This window comes from Haemorhous mexicanus, chromosome 5 (genome assembly GCF_027477595.1).
Source record: "Haemorhous mexicanus isolate bHaeMex1 chromosome 5, bHaeMex1.pri, whole genome shotgun sequence".
NCBI lineage: Eukaryota > Metazoa > Chordata > Aves > Passeriformes > Fringillidae > Haemorhous > Haemorhous mexicanus.
Window position 1 is genome coordinate 25,804,913 of NC_082345.1, and position 17,656 is coordinate 25,822,568.

Here is a 17,656-nt window from a genome sequence, read left to right on the forward strand (position 1 = left end):
TAGGACAAAACCAGATTTATAGTCTCTGAGAGAAAAGGGCTAAAAAAGCATGCTTAATGCTGAATACCACCCCCCAAAGCACTTGCTTTCAGGAGCTGTACAGCTGTGCTGAATCAGCTTTTCCTGGGAAAGATAATACTTGCTTTTCACTACAAAAATTCCCTCCAGGCTGTCCTTGGACCAGGTGCAGGGCATCTGTGCCCAAAACCTTCCCTGCTGAGTGACCTTATCACCTTATCTGTGAACAGCAAGGAAGAAAGCAGTGAGCTACCCACAGATGGCAGGAGAAGGGGAAGAAGGGTGGAAGGCACCTTACTGGGAAATGAAGCCAGACCTCGTCCCTGTGTGGAAAAGCCACCCTTCCTCAGCGCTGAGCTGGGAGTGGTGAGCATGTTCCAAATTCCCAGGTGGGCCAGGTCCCCAGCAGGCTGCAGCACTCGGGAGGGTTTGGGGGGTTTGACATTCCCATTCCCTCTGCCACTGCAAATGGAACAAGCCCCAAACACTGCTCATGGAAGAAAATCCCAAAGCCAGTGTTTGCTGGGGCCCCTCCCTCCCATCAATGTTTCACAGTGAGCACCTAAGGAAGGATTCATCTCTACTCCAGGTTTTTGACTCATGGGTTTCACTCCTGCCTTGGGCCAGCAGGAGTCTCAGCCCAGGGTGCTGGAGTGATGCTTCTCCATCAGCTCCTACACCAACACCTAAAGCTTTCCTTCAGAGAAGAGGACAAGAGATCCTGACCACCAAGCTTCAGTCCCTGCAAGGAGGAAAAACTCAGTGAAGTCACACAGACAGCATCACACAGAGGCAGCTTAAGTACAATCTATATTATCTCTATATTTTTTATTTGTCATCATATTTGCTCATTTCTGTGGAGTATAACATCACAAAGACCAAAATAGAGAGCGGCTTGTCGCTGAGCTCACATCAGTTAAACACAATAGGTACAAAACTAGGTGACTCTGTCTTATTTATCATACTTTTTTTTCAGTCATTTATATACAAAGAACTACTCTATATGGAAAAATAATAAACAAATCCCATGGGTATATTACATAGTAAACAAAAAAGGAAGGAAGGGGAGCGGAAGCAGGTGAGGGAGAGCAGCTCCAAGGGTCTACTCCTGGAACTGGCACATTTCCTGGGTCCTGGGCTACCATGAGCAGACCAACGAGACCATGGATGCCTTGGCCTTCTTGGTCTCAAGCTCTGGATCTCATATTTGTTCCTTCAACACAAAGTGGCTTCAGAGCCAGTGCTTGCTCTGGCACTTGCCGGTCATGAGGAAGAGCAGGAAGCTCAGTACTGGATGATTTTGTGTGGTGTTAAAAAACATATATATATATAAAATTATAAAGTAGGGCAGCTGGCTTGTTGGGTACTAGCTCAACAGGCTCCTCCGAAGGCAGCTGGTGCAAGAGAGTTATACTTGAAACCATTACACACAGGATGCCTTGAGAATATCCAGATCCTCTGCAAAGTGCATATATATATACAAATATATATGTATGCAGGAGACATTTCAAATTAAGTTCTAGGACATGCTTCTCTAAGCCTGGACCACCTTCATGCTCAATGGGGCAATCACACAGATTTCAGCCAGCCAAATGCAACAAAGACTGGGGGCAGTCACCAAGTGATACTGGGACATCATCAAGGCCTGCAAATGCAAAGAAAGGGGATGATGGGAACATGTCCCATGCCCCACTTTCCTAAAAGAGAGAGTAACATCAGTATCTCACATTAAAGGAATATTAATCAAAGCCATAGAAAACAGAAGTAAAGTCTGTTCAACCTTCAGCCCTGATTTCCAGGTGCCTTATGCATGAGGAAATTTTATACCGAGCCCACACAAAGCCTGTCAGAGTGTGTATGCATGTCTAATTAAGCAGTCACAAATTTAGGAAAATCAGTAACCAACAGCATGGCACTGCAGGATGTGTGTGAATGGGGAAATCCAGCAGCAAAGAAACTGCTGGATCCACTGACCTTGCCTCCAGCTCCCTCAACAATTCTGTTGATCTCACCTGCTTCACCATCCCCCAGAAACATCAGTACAGGAGGAGGCACTATCCTTAAGCTTTTCCCTGTCTCATCCTCACAGCAGGGAGCAAACCTGCCTCTCTTCAAGCCCTTTTGCCCAGCTTGGGCAGAGGTGCTGAATAAATGAGGTGCTCTTCACTCACTGCTGCTTCTGAGACACTCAATGAACAAGCAGATGGATTAGGAAACAAATAGAAAGGTAAACTCCAGGCAGCAAACCAGACTCCAGTTCTCCTAGCAGGACAGCAAGGAGCAATCCAGAATCACACAGGTCTGCTCTCGGCAGGGGAGGTGTAAAGCAGGAGAGGAATGGAGAAAATACAGCTGAACACAGCAGCTTGCTCCAATCTCTCAATTTTGCTTCCTGCTTGCAGGTAGGAGCATCTGAGCTGTAGCACTTGAGTGTGCTGCTTACTTTTCTCCCAGATAATTTTAAGCAAGCAAGAGGCATTTCCTGGTCCCTGGACAGATCTACAGAGGGATCACTTTTGTTTTGGCTCCACTAAGTACTCATGGGTTCATCCAAAACCCAACAGAAGCAAGGGGAAGCTTCTCCTGCTTCCATGGATGCTGCTTCCACCCTTGATAGCACTGCAGGTGCAGCAGAGCCTGTGAAATGTGCAGCAGCAGCAGCAGCAGCAGCAATTGCTGCCTGAGAAAATAAAAGAGACAAATTTGACCAGTCGGGTCATGTCAGGTTTCAAGGCTGCTCCAGTCTGCCCCAGAACAGCTACAGAGATAAAAAACAAAGGGGTGTGCAACATTCCTTCCTGAATATTCCAGCCTAAGGTTGAAACTTGTGTAGCTCAGGGGAAGTCAGCGATAATGGGCATGAGGAGAGCCACCTGTGAGAGACCAGGACCTGCTCTGGCACCTACCTCTAACAGGGGAAGATGTGATGCAGGGGAACAGGAAACAAGAAGAAAAACTGGTTTTATGTTTATATATCTTCCCTTCCCAAGGAGGGGTGAAGAGGCCAGAGCTCTACAAACTTCCACCATCTATCACAGTCAGTCCTCAGTCTTGTTAGCAGGAGAAAGATGCTCCAGGGAGGCTTCCTGCCACAGGAACGCCAGGGAGATGGGAAGCTTGGACACCTGGTGATTAAAAAACTCCACCCTTGTGAAAATATAATTCCATCCCCACTGAGCTTTAACAAGCTCTTATAGCAACTTGGGACACAGGGAGCCAAGGAACACGAAGAAAGCCCTGTCCTTTTCCCCTTCACTCCCTCAAGTGACTCCAGGACTCATAACCAGGTGCTCAGAAGGGTGGGGACAGATGTTCCTTACTTAGCACTCAGGGCAATGGCTATTTAGAAAGACCAGTCTCTGGTGTGGTCCTCAGGAACACTTATGGCTGCATCCCCATCCTATTTCCCAAGGATCACAGAGATGTTAGTACCAGCAAGCTGGGGAGAAAACTGTGCCTACATCAACCATTCAGGAAAAGAAATAGAAAGCAGTCAGGTTGTCCTGTTAGAAAAAAACCCAAAAACATTTTTGGCTACAACTCTAGGCTCCAGTCAGTCACACTCCACACCAAGCTGGGTAGGTGTGGGAAGCCAGAGCCCCAAACCCTGGAGCTTTGCTTGAATCATTCAATTTGATTGCTGCCATAAGGAATGGGCTCGAGCATGGAGTCCTGGCCATTCTGCCACCTCCGCACTGCTCACTGTGTCCGTACCCACAAAAGCTAATGGTAAGTGCCCACTTCTGCAATCTTTACTCTCTAGGAAGTGATATGACTTGTGTGTTTCTGCATTAATAAATTATTAAAAAAAAAAAAAAAAGAAGGAAAATGACAGCCTGTGCTGGCAGTTTGCCCTCCTAGAATTCATCATCGGAGCTCAGCAAGAGGGTCTTCTCGTTGTCACGGGCACCGGAGCAGCTGTGGGAGCGCGAGATCACGTGGCTGCCATTGCGCCAGGGGGGACCGTGCTCCAGTGTCGATTGCTGGGTGTACTGCTGGTAGGCTGGAGAGAAGTTGTGGATCGCATCTTGGACAATGTCATGGGGATTCATGGTCTCCTTGAGGCTGCTGGAGATGCTCTTCATGGGAGCACAGCGACCTGTTTGGATAAGACAGGAAGGAACAAGTAAAGAACACTGCTGCCTTCGCCACACCCCTTAATATGAAGGTAAGGAGAACAGGGAACATGCAGTCGTAGATCCCACAAAAGGTGAGTTACAGACTTCCTTAAGCAGCTGCTGAGGAAATGCCACACAAGTAGTGTGTTGAGTTTTACCAGTGGTGCTCCTAAACCCAGACACTGTGAGTCAAGTGAATCCACCACAGCACCAAATGGGGGACATACCATGAGAACGGGACATACAGTGACAACCTCCACTACACACTATTGGTGCTGGCCTGGGTGTGCAATGAACACAGTCAGGTAGGGAGGTGCTCCTCTAAACACTTTCAGAAGACAAAAACTAAGTAAACTCTAAAAATATAGGAGAAATGGCATTTGCCATTCCACTCACTGCAAATTAAGACTGCTAGGTGGTATCAAAGTGCCCATGGGAAAGAGATCATACGAGTAAAAAGCAGTGCAAAGTAAGGAAAAGAGGGAAACAGGCAGTACTAGGGGCAGAACTACCCCATGTGTCATGATGATACCATGAAGAAAGCAGCAGATGGAGAATGTACCACCCAAGTGCTAGGCACAGAGGAAAGCGGTGTCTCCTAGGAGCTGCCATGTCTCATGGCTTCTAGGTTCCACTTCCAGTGTGGGCTTCTGGCTCTGCTAGGTTCTGGGGATGAGCTTCCTAGAGAACCAAAGTATGCTGATCATCTGTGGCAATCATAAAAGTGAAGGGAGGCTGGGGTGAGAGCAGCTCCATTGAGAGCCTGTGCAACAATTCAGAGAGAGATTCCCTGAGCTCTGACACAAATGCTCTAAAGCTATGCACTAATGCCCACATAGCTGTTTTACTGCTTATAATCCAGACAGCCCTAAAGCAGCTGTGTGAGGCAGTGGAGTCACAGACTTGCAAGGAAAGGGGAACAAGGGGCAGGGCAGGTTGTAGGCAAGCTGGGAATCAGGAGAGAACAGCATCCCAGCTAAAAAGCAACTGAGACAAAAACACAAAGCATGCTGTACCTACCGTATGGCCCATATGATGGAACAGCTGCATCAGGGACCAGTGGCCAAAGCAAGGGAGAGATAAAAGGAAGAGGAGAGAAAGACAGAGACAGAGACAGAGGAAATAACAAGAACTGAACAAGGCCCACCGCAGAAATATTCCCCACTGTACTGACCTGTAGTTTACCCTTTAATCACCCATAGATCTCATCTCCCCCCACTGCAAGCACTGTTCTTCCAAAACCTCTGTGACTGGCTGGGATGGATGGGTCACCTACACTGACACTGCCCAAGGGTTGCTGTGTTCCAGCACCTTGGCACAGATCTCCCCCAGAAGGAAGGAAGCCCTTTATTTGGAAAACACTGCACAGACTAGGCACAAACCCCCCTTTTCCCAGAGATAACATCCATCTTCCCCTTTCCCAAAATAAGAATTTTCCTGATAGCAGCCCAGCCTTCACAAAGTCATTACAGGAAGATCCTCCTCCTCCGTGACAAACATGTTGCCAAAGCACAGCCTCATCTTCCCAAGCCAGATTCAAAACAGAGCCTGTCTGAGGCCCTGTCCCTCCTGCCTTCAGTCTGTTACACAATGTGGAGCAATGGAGTTCCCCTTTGGGGTGACAGGAAAAAGGACAAACCCATTCTACCGAAACAATGCAACATCCTACAGCCCTCAGGTCTGCAACAAGTTGTCGTGGGTGGCATACTGGGGAACTGAAAAGGGAACAATGCAATTGAGGCAAGGTTTCTGCCCTGAAGAGCTGTTGCACAATAAATCTGTTCAGACACCACACAGGAGGGGATGTGGTGTTTTCCAAGTTATCAGGTTGGGAGTCATATCAGTGTGCTGGCTGCCTGAAAGAAAAGCCTCCACCCAGTCTCACTACCAAAGAGACAAACCATATGCACTGGCATGCTTCCTACCTTGGGCATCAATCCTCTTGTCCACATACACCTTGTATGTGAAGGCGTGGCGCAGGGCAATGGCTGCAAAGAACATCTCCACACAAATGATGAAGTCTTGGTAGCCAGCAGCTACTGTGCCTTCACCCACAGACACATTAGCAGAGTGGATTTTGGGGATGGCACCACACTTTTCCAAGATGGCCAACAGCATCCCTAAACAAAGTAATAAGTTCGTGTAAATGTGTAGAAAACATGGTCTCACAGTAACTGCAAAGAATGGAAATAGCTGTTTGTGCTGTATGTCCTAGACACAAGACCACTCACCACAGGAGCTACAAACAGAGTGGGCTACAAACGCACACTTATGGTCACTTGTACAACAGAGAATGGAAGAATAAAATGAGACAAATACATTTAGGCAAAGAATGTTCAAACATTGATCCTCTTCTATCCTCAACTGACACATAAACTGTGGAACTAACTGCTGTAGGACTTGATTAAGTCCAAAAGGGTAAGAGGAGTCAGATATTTCTGTAAGCAATCCTGTGATCTCAGTGTTGTCCCAAAATAGGTTCTTTCACACAGTGTGCAAGAGGCCAATCCACACAAAGAGTCAAGGTATTTGGCTTATTTACAGTTCTGCACAGAAAGGGGTGCTGGCTGGCAAATTCACAAAGCCAGCGTGATGACTACCAAAGCTTTTTGCTATTTATACATTTTACCAAACAAAGCCACTAATGTTCCTTGGCTAAAAATTACCTAATTCTCTTTTTAATTAGTATTCTGTCTTCTATTGGTTAATGGACCTCTCCCTGCTCAGGCTAATTAGTCTGCATGCTCAGTCTCTCTCTCCTTTCCAGTCGGTGGTTCTTGGGTCAGTGGCCATGATCTCCCCCTGCCAGAATTACCTTTTACTCTGTTGGAGCTGATTCAGCACAGTTGCTTTCTTTATTACCTTGGGGGTTCTGCCAAATGTCTTTGTAGCTTGTAAATTCTGCATTCTGTGTCCACTATCTGTGGTACATCCCTCTTCCCAAGCTTTGTTAACCTCCTCTGAGGTCAGTGAAAAACGTTGATCCCTAAACCTTAACAAGGCAGTTCTACTGTCAAGTAATTTGTCTTTCTAACATCTGGACATCACTTGGAGCTTGTCTGTTAGCTCCTGTTTCACAGATTAAACCTCTTGCTGATTAGACTTGAAAGCATACAAAGATCAAACACCAAAGAACATCCTTTCTTAAGAAAATTTTGACCTATTCCACATTTTGCAACATCAGCACTTGCACTTGCTAGAACAAAAACTGAAGTAACAGAACTTTTCATTGAAGCATATCAGTGTTTTTGACACACCTCTGTAAGAAAGAGGTTTCTCCCTGTCCACAGCTTAGTGGCTGAAGAATTTCAGAGAAGACAAAGTGTGTGACCAGAGGCCTCAAGATGATAAACCAGACAGCTTATTAGTTTGTCTGTAAACAGGGAGGATGGGCTATACTCCAACAGCCTGAATTCCACCCAAGTTCCTACTCAATTAGTCTTTGAAGTGCAACTCAGTAAACCTAAGTAGGGCATTGAACAGGGAAATGCTTAGAGCCAATTAGTCAGAAGCACTAAGCTTAGGTGGAATTTCAACTTTCTGACTGTGCCTCTGCTTCATGTGTATGAATTCTGAGTGTCCTTCTCCCAGCAGTGGTTCTGTGGCTGTACACACTGCATCCAGCCAGCTTGCTCCTTCACATACACCACAGCCATACCATTAAAATTTTATTTTTAGAGCACTAAAAAAAGCACTAAAACTTTTTAGATGTGTCACTTTAATTAATAAAACGGCAGCCTGCAGATAAAATGCTGGCAGCTTGTGCTTTATGATTGTTTCAGGAATGCAGAGAACTCTTCAACCTATCAGCTGATTTTGCCAAATACATATATACACACACACAGGGATAATAAGGATTCAGAAGCATATATACAAAAATTAAACCATGCAAAACAGCTTTCCCAGAGAAAAGCAATGAATGACTATAAACCAAATGGAATACAGGAAGACATTTTGTCTATTAATCAACATCTGCTCTATCAACTCTTGTGCCTGAGCCCCTGCAGAGAGCTCTTTATGCCTACCAAGGGAAAGGAAAAGCAGCTCACCTTGCCAGAAGGACAGGAAGATGACAGACTTCACCATGAAGAACTTGAGGACTGGGCTATAGGGACTGAGCAGCTCACGTGTGGCGAAGTAGAAAAGGAAGAGGGCATACAGTGCCAGGCTGACAGAGATGTTGTAGATGATCGTCACATAGAGGTAGCCACTGGTTACACTGAAAAGAGAACATACATATGAATGTCTGAAACTTCAGCATGTTTTCCCCTCGCCATTGTCAATGGAAAGTTCGAAGAGTCCATTTCCTTCCTGCCTCCCTGTCCCATTTCCACCCCCAAACCAAGGTAGAAGAAACATGAAGCTAAAAGAGGACTACCTTTGCCTTCTTTTCTCATGCACGTCCACCCATGTACTCCCATCTTTTCCCAGCACACACACAGACAATAAGCAAAGCCAGGCAGAGAAAGGGCAGCCAATTCTTGCATGTTTAATTAATAAACTTACTCAAAGTCACCATCCTGGTACTTGCCGAAGGCCTGAAGGATGACTGTGCTGATGGCCATGAGGGGCTTCACCACACAGAACTGCAGGGTAGCCTACAGGAATGAGAGGGGAGGAATGAGAAGGCAGGTGGTGCAAGAGGACAAGCTGCCAAAAGCATCACAATGGAGTGTGCACTGGGACCACTCTGCAAGGCAACACAATCCAGCCTCAACAAGATGTCTGACTCTGCCACTTGCTAACTGATTGTGCTTGAGGACTGCAGCACCCAAGAAGAGATGAAGAAGTTTCAGAAGATGTACATGTGCTATCTACTTGTCCAGAATAGGAAGAAAAACCTCTCTGTAGGGTTGTTCCTAGAAGCTGTCAGCCCCACTCTTCCAGAGGTGCTTTTCACAGGCTATGCTGCAGCACATTTATGCACTGTAACAGTACGAAAAGCAAAAAATCTCACACTGTGCTATGGCACAGACACAGCAAGTTTAACAGAGACATACTGGGGAAGGAAAGCAAACTCCAGTCCATAGCTGCCACAAAGTTAGGCAAGAAAGTCCCCTGGATCAGAGGGGAACCCCGCAGTTTGAGGAGGAACTTTTTACAACTGCCACAATATTCAGGCGTTTTGTAAACACAGCAATGTGTGTTGCCACACACAAGTTAAGAGCTACTCTGTTGTCATCCACATGACCTTTACTGAATCTCCCCAAAGATTCCGTGGCACTTGGGACCAGCTCTATCCATTCTGCCTGTATAAACTACTGCTCCTATTGGGACTGAGTGTTCTCTCAAAGCCACCACATTCCTCAACTTTCTGCAGATGTTGAACTTCAAAGTCCTAAACAAAGGAAAGATTTATGGCCCTAAAAATGTCTCCCTGAAGAGATGTGACCTGTGTCTCCCTGAAGGAGGCTAGGACAGCCTGGGTAGGTGCTGACCTGTGTGCATGTGGGGAGGGCTATGTATGGAAAGAAGGTAAAACCAAACAGTAATAACTGCTTTGGATACGATGCAATTTGTTAGTGGTCATAAGACTTCAAGGAGATTAAAAACCCCAGCACATGCCAGTTAGTGAGTCACTTTAACTATGTGAACTGGAAAAGGTCAAGCTAATTGGTAAACAACTCCATCCTCTGAGCTTCCCCTCCTTCTGATCTGGGGACATTTTAACCATTTCCCTGCAATCCAAACCACCACGTACTATTTTTAGCTGCTTCCCTAGAAGATGCCATAGCATATGGGAGGCACATGGATGGTGCGTGACCCATGTGTGAGGGTCACCAGACAGAGGCCCAGCAAAGAATCTTGGTCAAGACATCTTTAAGGAAACAAGCTGTTCGTATTTCACACCACAGACATCAGCACACCACCACACTGCTGGAGGTCCACAGGCAACACAGGCAGACTGACTGACCCACAACAGGCAGCTGCCTGAGAAAAACTGCGGGGGGACAGTGTGAAGGTGGTAAGAAAAAAATTTATAACACACAACCTACTTCAGGATGAAAGGGACCAGAAAGAGCAGAAAATGGGCAGGTAGTGATGGGAGGCAAAAGAAGTGCTGGAGATACTGAGAACAGGGCTATAAAGGGCAAGGTGTTCCTTTCAGCACATTCCTCTTCCTGATCATCACCATGATGGATACTGCACAGGTCAGCACTGACATTTGTTCTGTTGCCCTTTCACACCAGCCTTCCCAGGAACCTACCTTGAAAGGTCTTCCCCAAAAATCCTGAAAGTCTAGAAGCACCAGAAAGTGAACCTTGGCATCAAAAATTTCTCACCAAGACAATATCTAAGTTCAAGCCAAGAAGGATGGAAGTATTTAAGCATCTCTTTGCAATACACCTCCCTCACAGCCTCCACAGCAGACTTAACAGTTAGCAAAAGGCACGCATGAGTAGAAAAATTGCTGTCAGATACCAGCAAAAGGAAAGCAAAATATCTACCAAAGACAGTTACCAAAAGAGCCAGGATTTGTGGAGGCCAGCAGAAAAAACACACCTTCCCCATATCCCAAGGTGTGCTTCTAGTCTTCACTGTCGTGAACAAACTTTCCAAACACAGACATGTGCAACCCAGGTAGTGACTGCAAGAGGCTGTGGGACATGAGAAGCAAGAAGTCTAAGGGAAATTATTTCACCAGGATTCATTCACTTTCATGGGTGTTACATCTATTTACAATATATTTAAAAGGTAAAAATTAACATTAGGAGCAATAAGAATAGGTAATACAGTGAATCAACCAAAGGATGTCCAGATGAAACCCATGAGAAACAGCTGAAGTAACATACTGGGTTCAGACTAGAAAAGAAATTATGAGGCAAGAAAACAGAAAAGCTGTAAGGACAAAATATGGGGCAGGGACAAATAGAACACATATGCAAAAGAAGTGGTCCTTTGAAAATGGCCACTTGTGCAGCACAGCTTAACACTGGATATTACCATGAGGCTGCGCTGTACTTTTGATGTTCCTACATATTGCTAAAACACAGAAGATGGGCCATGATGTTCAGGAGAAGCCAGCGCAGATAGCTAGACCTGCTGACTGAAATTACAATGACCTGAGCCCTCTGGAAGAACCAGACCTGCTTCACACTGCCTCCACAAAAACCTCCTGTGTTCATTTCAGCAAGTGAGCAAAGCCTTGAAATTCACCTGCTGTTTCATGACAGCCAGAGGCGACTGACCTGCAATGAGCAGACAAGGGCTGTATAGAGGTGTAGGCCTCCCCCATTCACCCGCCCTCGACATACCCAGCTCAGCACAGACAGACACACATGGTGAGCAATACTTGGTTCCTCCTACAAACCAATGTGTCATGCTTAACCTCCACCCCTCCTCAGCTCCAAACCACAACAGCAGCACTGGGAATTCAGGAGGCTGTTACACAACTGTGAGGTGTCTGCGACACAACACAGACATCCAATTTCTTGGAGTTGGGACCTCTGTAATCCAGAAATGAAAAGTTTCTTCCTAGGATTAACATCAGTTGCAGGAGATAACTTGTGTCTTAAACTAAGGCCTTCCTGATGTGGGGTTGAATAGAAAATGTTAAAATCATTCTTAACATATTTAAATAATTCTTAACACCAAACCAACCCTGAAACACCTCCTCTTCTCAGCAGTCTGCAGGCCTCTCAAAATGCTATTAGAGCCCTGACCAAAAATCTCAGAAATTCAGCAGCAAAAGGCACCATTGCCACCCCCACACACTTAATTTCTGCAGAATGTCCCAGCCCATACCTGTTTGCAGAATCTCAGGAATCCAATTGAATATGTCTTTCCCCACAGGCAGCAAGTCCCGTACACACAGCTGGACCTGAAAGAACCAACACAAGATGACAGAGTTCACAAGCAAGATTGGGGCAAAAGTGCAAGATTCCTACCCTCTTTATCTACCTCTCTGTAGCCAAGTTGCAGGACTGGTGTCATTTCTCCAACGATGACTGCAGTTACCCATAGAGGCCATACCCTCTTCTAGAGACGTGTCTAAAACAACATCCTGACTATACACTGCAACTTTTTTTTCCTGTCATCAAATAGCATGGGGAGAAATATAGATCCTAGAGGAGACACACACAATCAACTGAAGACAGAAAAGACTTAAAGGAAGAGAAGGGCATAGGAAAACAAACAAAGGAATAGGCAGGTGTCCAGAAAAACTGTGAATCAGTCCAGCTTGCCTAAGAGGATGTGACCAGCCTGATCTGTCTCAGAGGAAGGTACTGGTAAATCATCGTCATCCATGCTGGCCAGTTCCAGCAGACATTTGCCACCTGACACAGTTTTTCAGGAGAAGGATAGAGAAATAGTAGATGGGCACAGAAGGAGGACAGCGTCATGCTGTAAGCACAATAAATACTCACTCAATTGGTTTCCCTCTGATCTCAGACATGATGGAGCTCTCCCCTCCCAAGTACTCATAGCAGAGGCTGAGAAAGTTGTATATTACAAAGGCTGCAAAGACATCAATCACAGTAAAATGACAACCAACTTCAAAACAGGTGCAAGGACCAAAAGCACAGGCAATAGACCAAACATTAGTAGGGACTGCTTATGCAGCACCTTTCTCTTCAAAGCACTCCAGATTTTCACTGCATTTATCATCCTACCTCAGCACTCACAAGACTATCTGAATGGGAGTTTGGCCAAGGTCCCAGGCCAGCTCCATGACTCAAGCCAAAAGGGTCACAGATCCATTTAAAACTGTGGCCAGTCTCTGTTTTATTTGGCATTTGTAAGATGCCATTCTTTACAGGGTTCCTGTGCATTATTCCAGGACATTACACTGGTACTAAATAATCTGGAAAAGGTATCTCTGATCCATCAGCCATATGTTATCTCCTGTATTTAACCTTTTAGCTGATGAACACAGTTTGTCTCTGCCAGGTAACCAGGCTATGGACATAAGAATTGGAGAAACAGAGAGTTTATAACAATCAGTGAAACTGTTTTCATGTCTTGTGAGGACTTTTGCAAAACAGGCTCTGTGCTTCATTTTCTCAAAAAGATGAAATTTCTTGTGTGCTGAATAAAATTCTCCTTAGGCCACCTCTTTTCTGCCTTCCCCAGAAACCTGTTCCAGATGACAAACAGATCGACCACTAACACTCTGCACCATTTCAGCTCCCCCTAACTACAGATGTATTTCCTTCTCATGGGATCCAAACTCACTTAAATGTGCACAAAGTGAGCCTATACACATCCTGTCTGCCACTCTCTTGACTTGTTAAAATTGCTGTTGGACCCTAGAAGTTGTGAGATTTTTTAGGGCAAGGACTGTACTACTGCATTTGACACAGACAGCCCTGGGGCAAAATGACAGACCAGATGACCCTTCTTGCAACATTATATTCTATGGTCACTGGCGTCTGGACATTCCCTGCAATGACAACACCCAAATCCTGGGGTTTGCCCCAAATAACTGGAATAGAAATAGCAGTCTCAAGGAACTTTAAAATAAGAACAGAAACTTAATAATGTACAACACTGAGAAGCTGATCTCTCCAAGCAGCCAGTTATTAGACCTGAGGTCAATTTTTCCACGTGAATGATCTTCCAAAGTCAGACAAATTCTTCTATAAGCATCTAAACTATGCCCTGGCAAAGAGATACTCCACAGTCCCCAAAACACTTACACAGTCTCAAAACACTGTACTTATGACTTGTAGATGTGTCTAGCTGGCAAGACTGCTATGGCACATAAAAGCCAGTGGTATACATGCTTCTATGTATGTAATTGGGATATTGTTATTCTATCTGTAATCCTTATTATTGAACGAAGTTCACACAGTAATAATTTTGCCAAAGCTTTAATTAGGACAGAAAACACCAACCACGAAAAAATTATTTAAATAACTGTGGTAACCCCTTTTGCCTTCAATTTTCCTGCAACTTAGCTGACAGCACATAGAGGAAGAAGAGCTAAGTTTTTCCTATTGTCCTCCAGTGACCCCTGCCCTCTGATGTGGCCATTACAATACCAGCTGCCCATTCCCCAGGCACTAGGGAAAAGATGACATCAGAGGAAGAAAACAAAGCAAAACAAGAGGGAGAAATATCTGCCCATTCATCCCCAAAAGAAGTGCTAACTAGCAAAGCTCATCACACCAGCAAAGAACTCTTTTCCCATTCCCATCCCCATCCATCAGATGGTATTCATGATATCAACATAAAAAAAAAACCCAAACAAACCCTACTTGTGTCAGTGTTTCTGACACCCTGGTTGGTATAGAAGCAGTGACATGAAAGAGTAAAACCAGAACAGGCTCCTCCTAACACACACTACAAAATATAGTCCATAAATAGCTTAAGACAGCTTTCAAAATTTACTAGTAGGGTCTTCTTCCTCCATTCCTTAATAGCCCACTTTGCAATGTAAAACCTTTTTAAAATATAAATGTGGATGGCAAGAGACAAAAAGGCTATTTTGAGCAATCCCCAGAAAAAGTGAGGGAGAGAACCTGCTTTCCAAAGGTGTCTTCACCTCCACTTGTAGTTTTCTCACATAGGCCAACATGCCGAGGTGAACCCTGGAGCACCGGCAGCCTCCTGAGCAGATGCTCAAATGCTTGCAAACTCCCAGGGCAAGAGATGCAGAGGGACAGTGGCTGTTGCTAGGAGAGCAGCAGGCTTCCTGCTAGACCCATACACATGCACAGGGCGGGGGAAAGAAAAAAACCCAGCCCCCAAACAAAGATGTGTTCTTGCATCATGTGTGTGCATTTGCCATCTGCTGCTGGATCCAGAGCATTGTTGTGGACGTGAAGGAAGGCCTGCTGGTCTCTTCAGCTGATTAACTTGTTCACATGGCCAGGGGCAACTCTATGCAATGCAGATCTCACCAAAACAACTGCACCAATGATTTAGGATTTAATGAGGTTATGGTGATAAATTGTCCTCAAAAAGACACTGCTAGAGTGCAGTATCTCCTGCTGAGTGGGTAGAGGCTTCTTACAGGATGAGACTAGGAGAGAAGTTACAATAGCATTTACACCAAAGTAACCATTTCCCTCACATACAGTGCTAGTGGTATTACATCACTGTAGCAGATAACCAAAACCAAGCAGGTGCTCATTCTGAACATGGCACCCTCTCTTCTTCGGGACTCCAAAGCACTTTACACTTTACCAGCCCCAGCACATGGCCACTGTGCTACCCTGTGCAAGCACACAAGTGGCCACAGGATGGGACCAGAAGAATACACTGCTAACAAGCTGCACCAGGAACACAGGACAAAGCAGTCTCTGGCTGCTAAGTGCCGTTAAAAGAGGCAGGAGCTAAGCAATATGTCACTTTCTAACACCCAGATACCATCAGATTTTTTGGTTTCACCAAAAGCTTTTACCTTCCTGAAGCAACGGACCCCAGAAAACCATAAACTTAAGTCTCTATAGAACCCTGGATGGAAGGCTCACACTCAGAGGCCAGTGAGGGAGAGGGTCAAGTTGGACAGGGCTTTGGGCAACCTGATCTAGTGAAAGGTGTCCCACACCATGGCAGGGGTGCTGCACTAGATGATCTTCAAAGGTCCATCCTGAGACAAACAATCCTACCATTCTATGATTTTCAGTCACTAAGCAAGCCGTGGTCATCCAGTTAGGCACACCATTCAGTAGGTAACAGCGATGCTCTCTCCAGAAATGCTGTTTTCAACCAGAAAAAAAGTTCTCTCAGGGCAGAGACTTCCCACCACCCCCCCCCCCCCCCCCCCATTTTCTGCCTGAGCCCTCCTTACCTTCGTAGCAGTCCCGCACTGTGCCAAAGTAAACATAGTACTGGTCATTGGTGAAGAACAGGAGACTGAGCCATGAGTCAAAGGCATAAATGGGCACGATGAAGAGGATCCGAACGATGTAGCGCTGTTCGTTTGGGCAGCTATAGCAGCGGAGATGCATGTAGATCTGAGAGACGGAGAGGAGAGACCAGGATCAGCGGTATATGGAGCACAGAGGAGAAAGCAGAACTGGAGAGTCAATTGGGCCAGGAAAAACAAACTCACTAAATCACCTCTCGATTGCCTCCAGCAGCCTCAAGGTGATGAACATAAAAGAAAAGATAAATCACTGTTATCATATGGCATTGATCTAGCAACCCTTAGTTTGCAGACAGGGGAAAGGAGAGGGAAGAGAAAAATCGAGGCATCTAATCTAGTTTCTTATAGGGAATTGATTTATTTTTGCAAAACCTTGTCCACATTCTTTTTGTTCATACCTTTTTTTCCAGTCATCAGTTCTACATCCCTGCTATCCTCCTATTTAAGTACCTAAGATTCATTACACTGCAGGCTGCTTTTCTCTGAAAAGAGAAGGTGCGGGCACACTTGTTGTGAATACTCACTCTTTTGGCTTTTTTGGATGCTTTAGAGACTTTCACCTGAAACAACCTAGGAGAGCCCTTCACAGCACATCACAAGCTGATAAGCCACAGCCCATCTGCTCAAAAGGTGTTACTCTGCACATGGGTGACAGCACAGCCACAAAGGGTCAGCCATCAAGGGAGCACTGAGCTCATAGGAACCACACAGTTTGTTCTGTCTGACTGCACACATGCCGATCCCTCTAAGTCACTGGCTGGGGGGAGCACAGCATCCCCACCCTTTCCGCTCCCACCACTCACAGTTCCTTAGCCATCATTAAATCCCACACCTAAGATGCTTTTTTACAGAATACCCACCTTCCCAAAAAGGTATTGACCACAAGCACACCCTGAAGATGAGCACAACCCCTGCAATGCCCTAATAACCCAGGCAGAGCTTCAGCACTATTTGTGGGTACACTCTCCTGACCACAGAGTCAGGAGAGGCAAGGCTTCTGTACAGCAATTCTCACTGAGCTGCTGTCCCAGCTGCTGGAATTAGTAAGAGCCAGCTGATTACTTATGGGCCTCACCAATGACTGATTTTGCTGCCTGAAGAGGTACAAGCATTTGTTTGAAGCTTCACCCTGCATTTTGGGGTGCTGTGAGGATTCTCCAGAGACTAAAAAAACATAACACTCTCATCTTTCCCCTGTGAGAGGGGCTTTTGCCTCCCCAACTGTCTGTTGCTTGTTCCTCCCTGGTCAAAACGGACTGAAAGGCTCAAAAACACCTCTGTTTCCTTTCTAATTCCTCTTCTTAACCCATGAGGAGCTCACAAAAAGCTCATTTCCTGAGAAGAACAGGTCGAAAGTAAGCTAACAAACCTGAGAGATATTTTTGCCTTGCGACAATCCCAGTGACACATCTCATCCAGCACAGAGACAGCTGACACCAGAGTTCAGATGACTCCAAGCTTTGCCCTTGGGATGTCAAGAGAGCCCAGGGATCCGTGTGCCAGGGAGAGCACAGGAACTGCTGCCGTGTAAGAGGACAACAGCGCGTTTCAATCAACAGTGTCTCTCTGGCACTGACCTCCATGGGTTTCTTCAGAGAAGGGTATTAATGCCTAACTGTGCAATGTTATACTGCACAGGAAAATTTCTTCCTACCCTCAGCAGGTGATCAATTTGACAGGAGGATCCACGGCACTTGTAATT

At 45.7% G+C, this 17,656-nt stretch overlaps 1 protein-coding gene across 3 annotated transcripts in view; it reads right to left on the bottom strand.

Annotated features, from left to right (window-relative positions):
* Positions 1 to 820: 820 nt before the first annotated feature.
* The window catches only part of TMEM184B (transmembrane protein 184B), a 30,851-nt gene continuing 14,015 nt past the window's right edge, over positions 821 to 17,656 (bottom strand). For 2 of the 3 annotated variants that reach the window (XM_059846440.1, XM_059846441.1), the window contains exons 3-9: positions 15,877 to 16,042; positions 12,506 to 12,596; positions 11,883 to 11,958; positions 8,643 to 8,734; positions 8,186 to 8,355; positions 6,062 to 6,256; positions 821 to 4,117 (exon numbers count right to left, since the gene is read on the bottom strand). In XM_059846440.1, the coding sequence (XP_059702423.1) occupies positions 3,876 to 4,117; positions 6,062 to 6,256; positions 8,186 to 8,355; positions 8,643 to 8,734; positions 11,883 to 11,958; positions 12,506 to 12,596; positions 15,877 to 16,042 (1,032 nt within the window). In that variant the 3' untranslated portion in view covers positions 821 to 3,875. Of the gene's footprint in view, positions 4,118 to 5,097; positions 5,181 to 6,061; positions 6,257 to 8,185; positions 8,356 to 8,642; positions 8,735 to 11,882; positions 11,959 to 12,505; positions 12,597 to 15,876; positions 16,043 to 17,656 lie in introns of those variants that run through there. The other variant, XM_059846439.1, reaches the window with a different exon arrangement.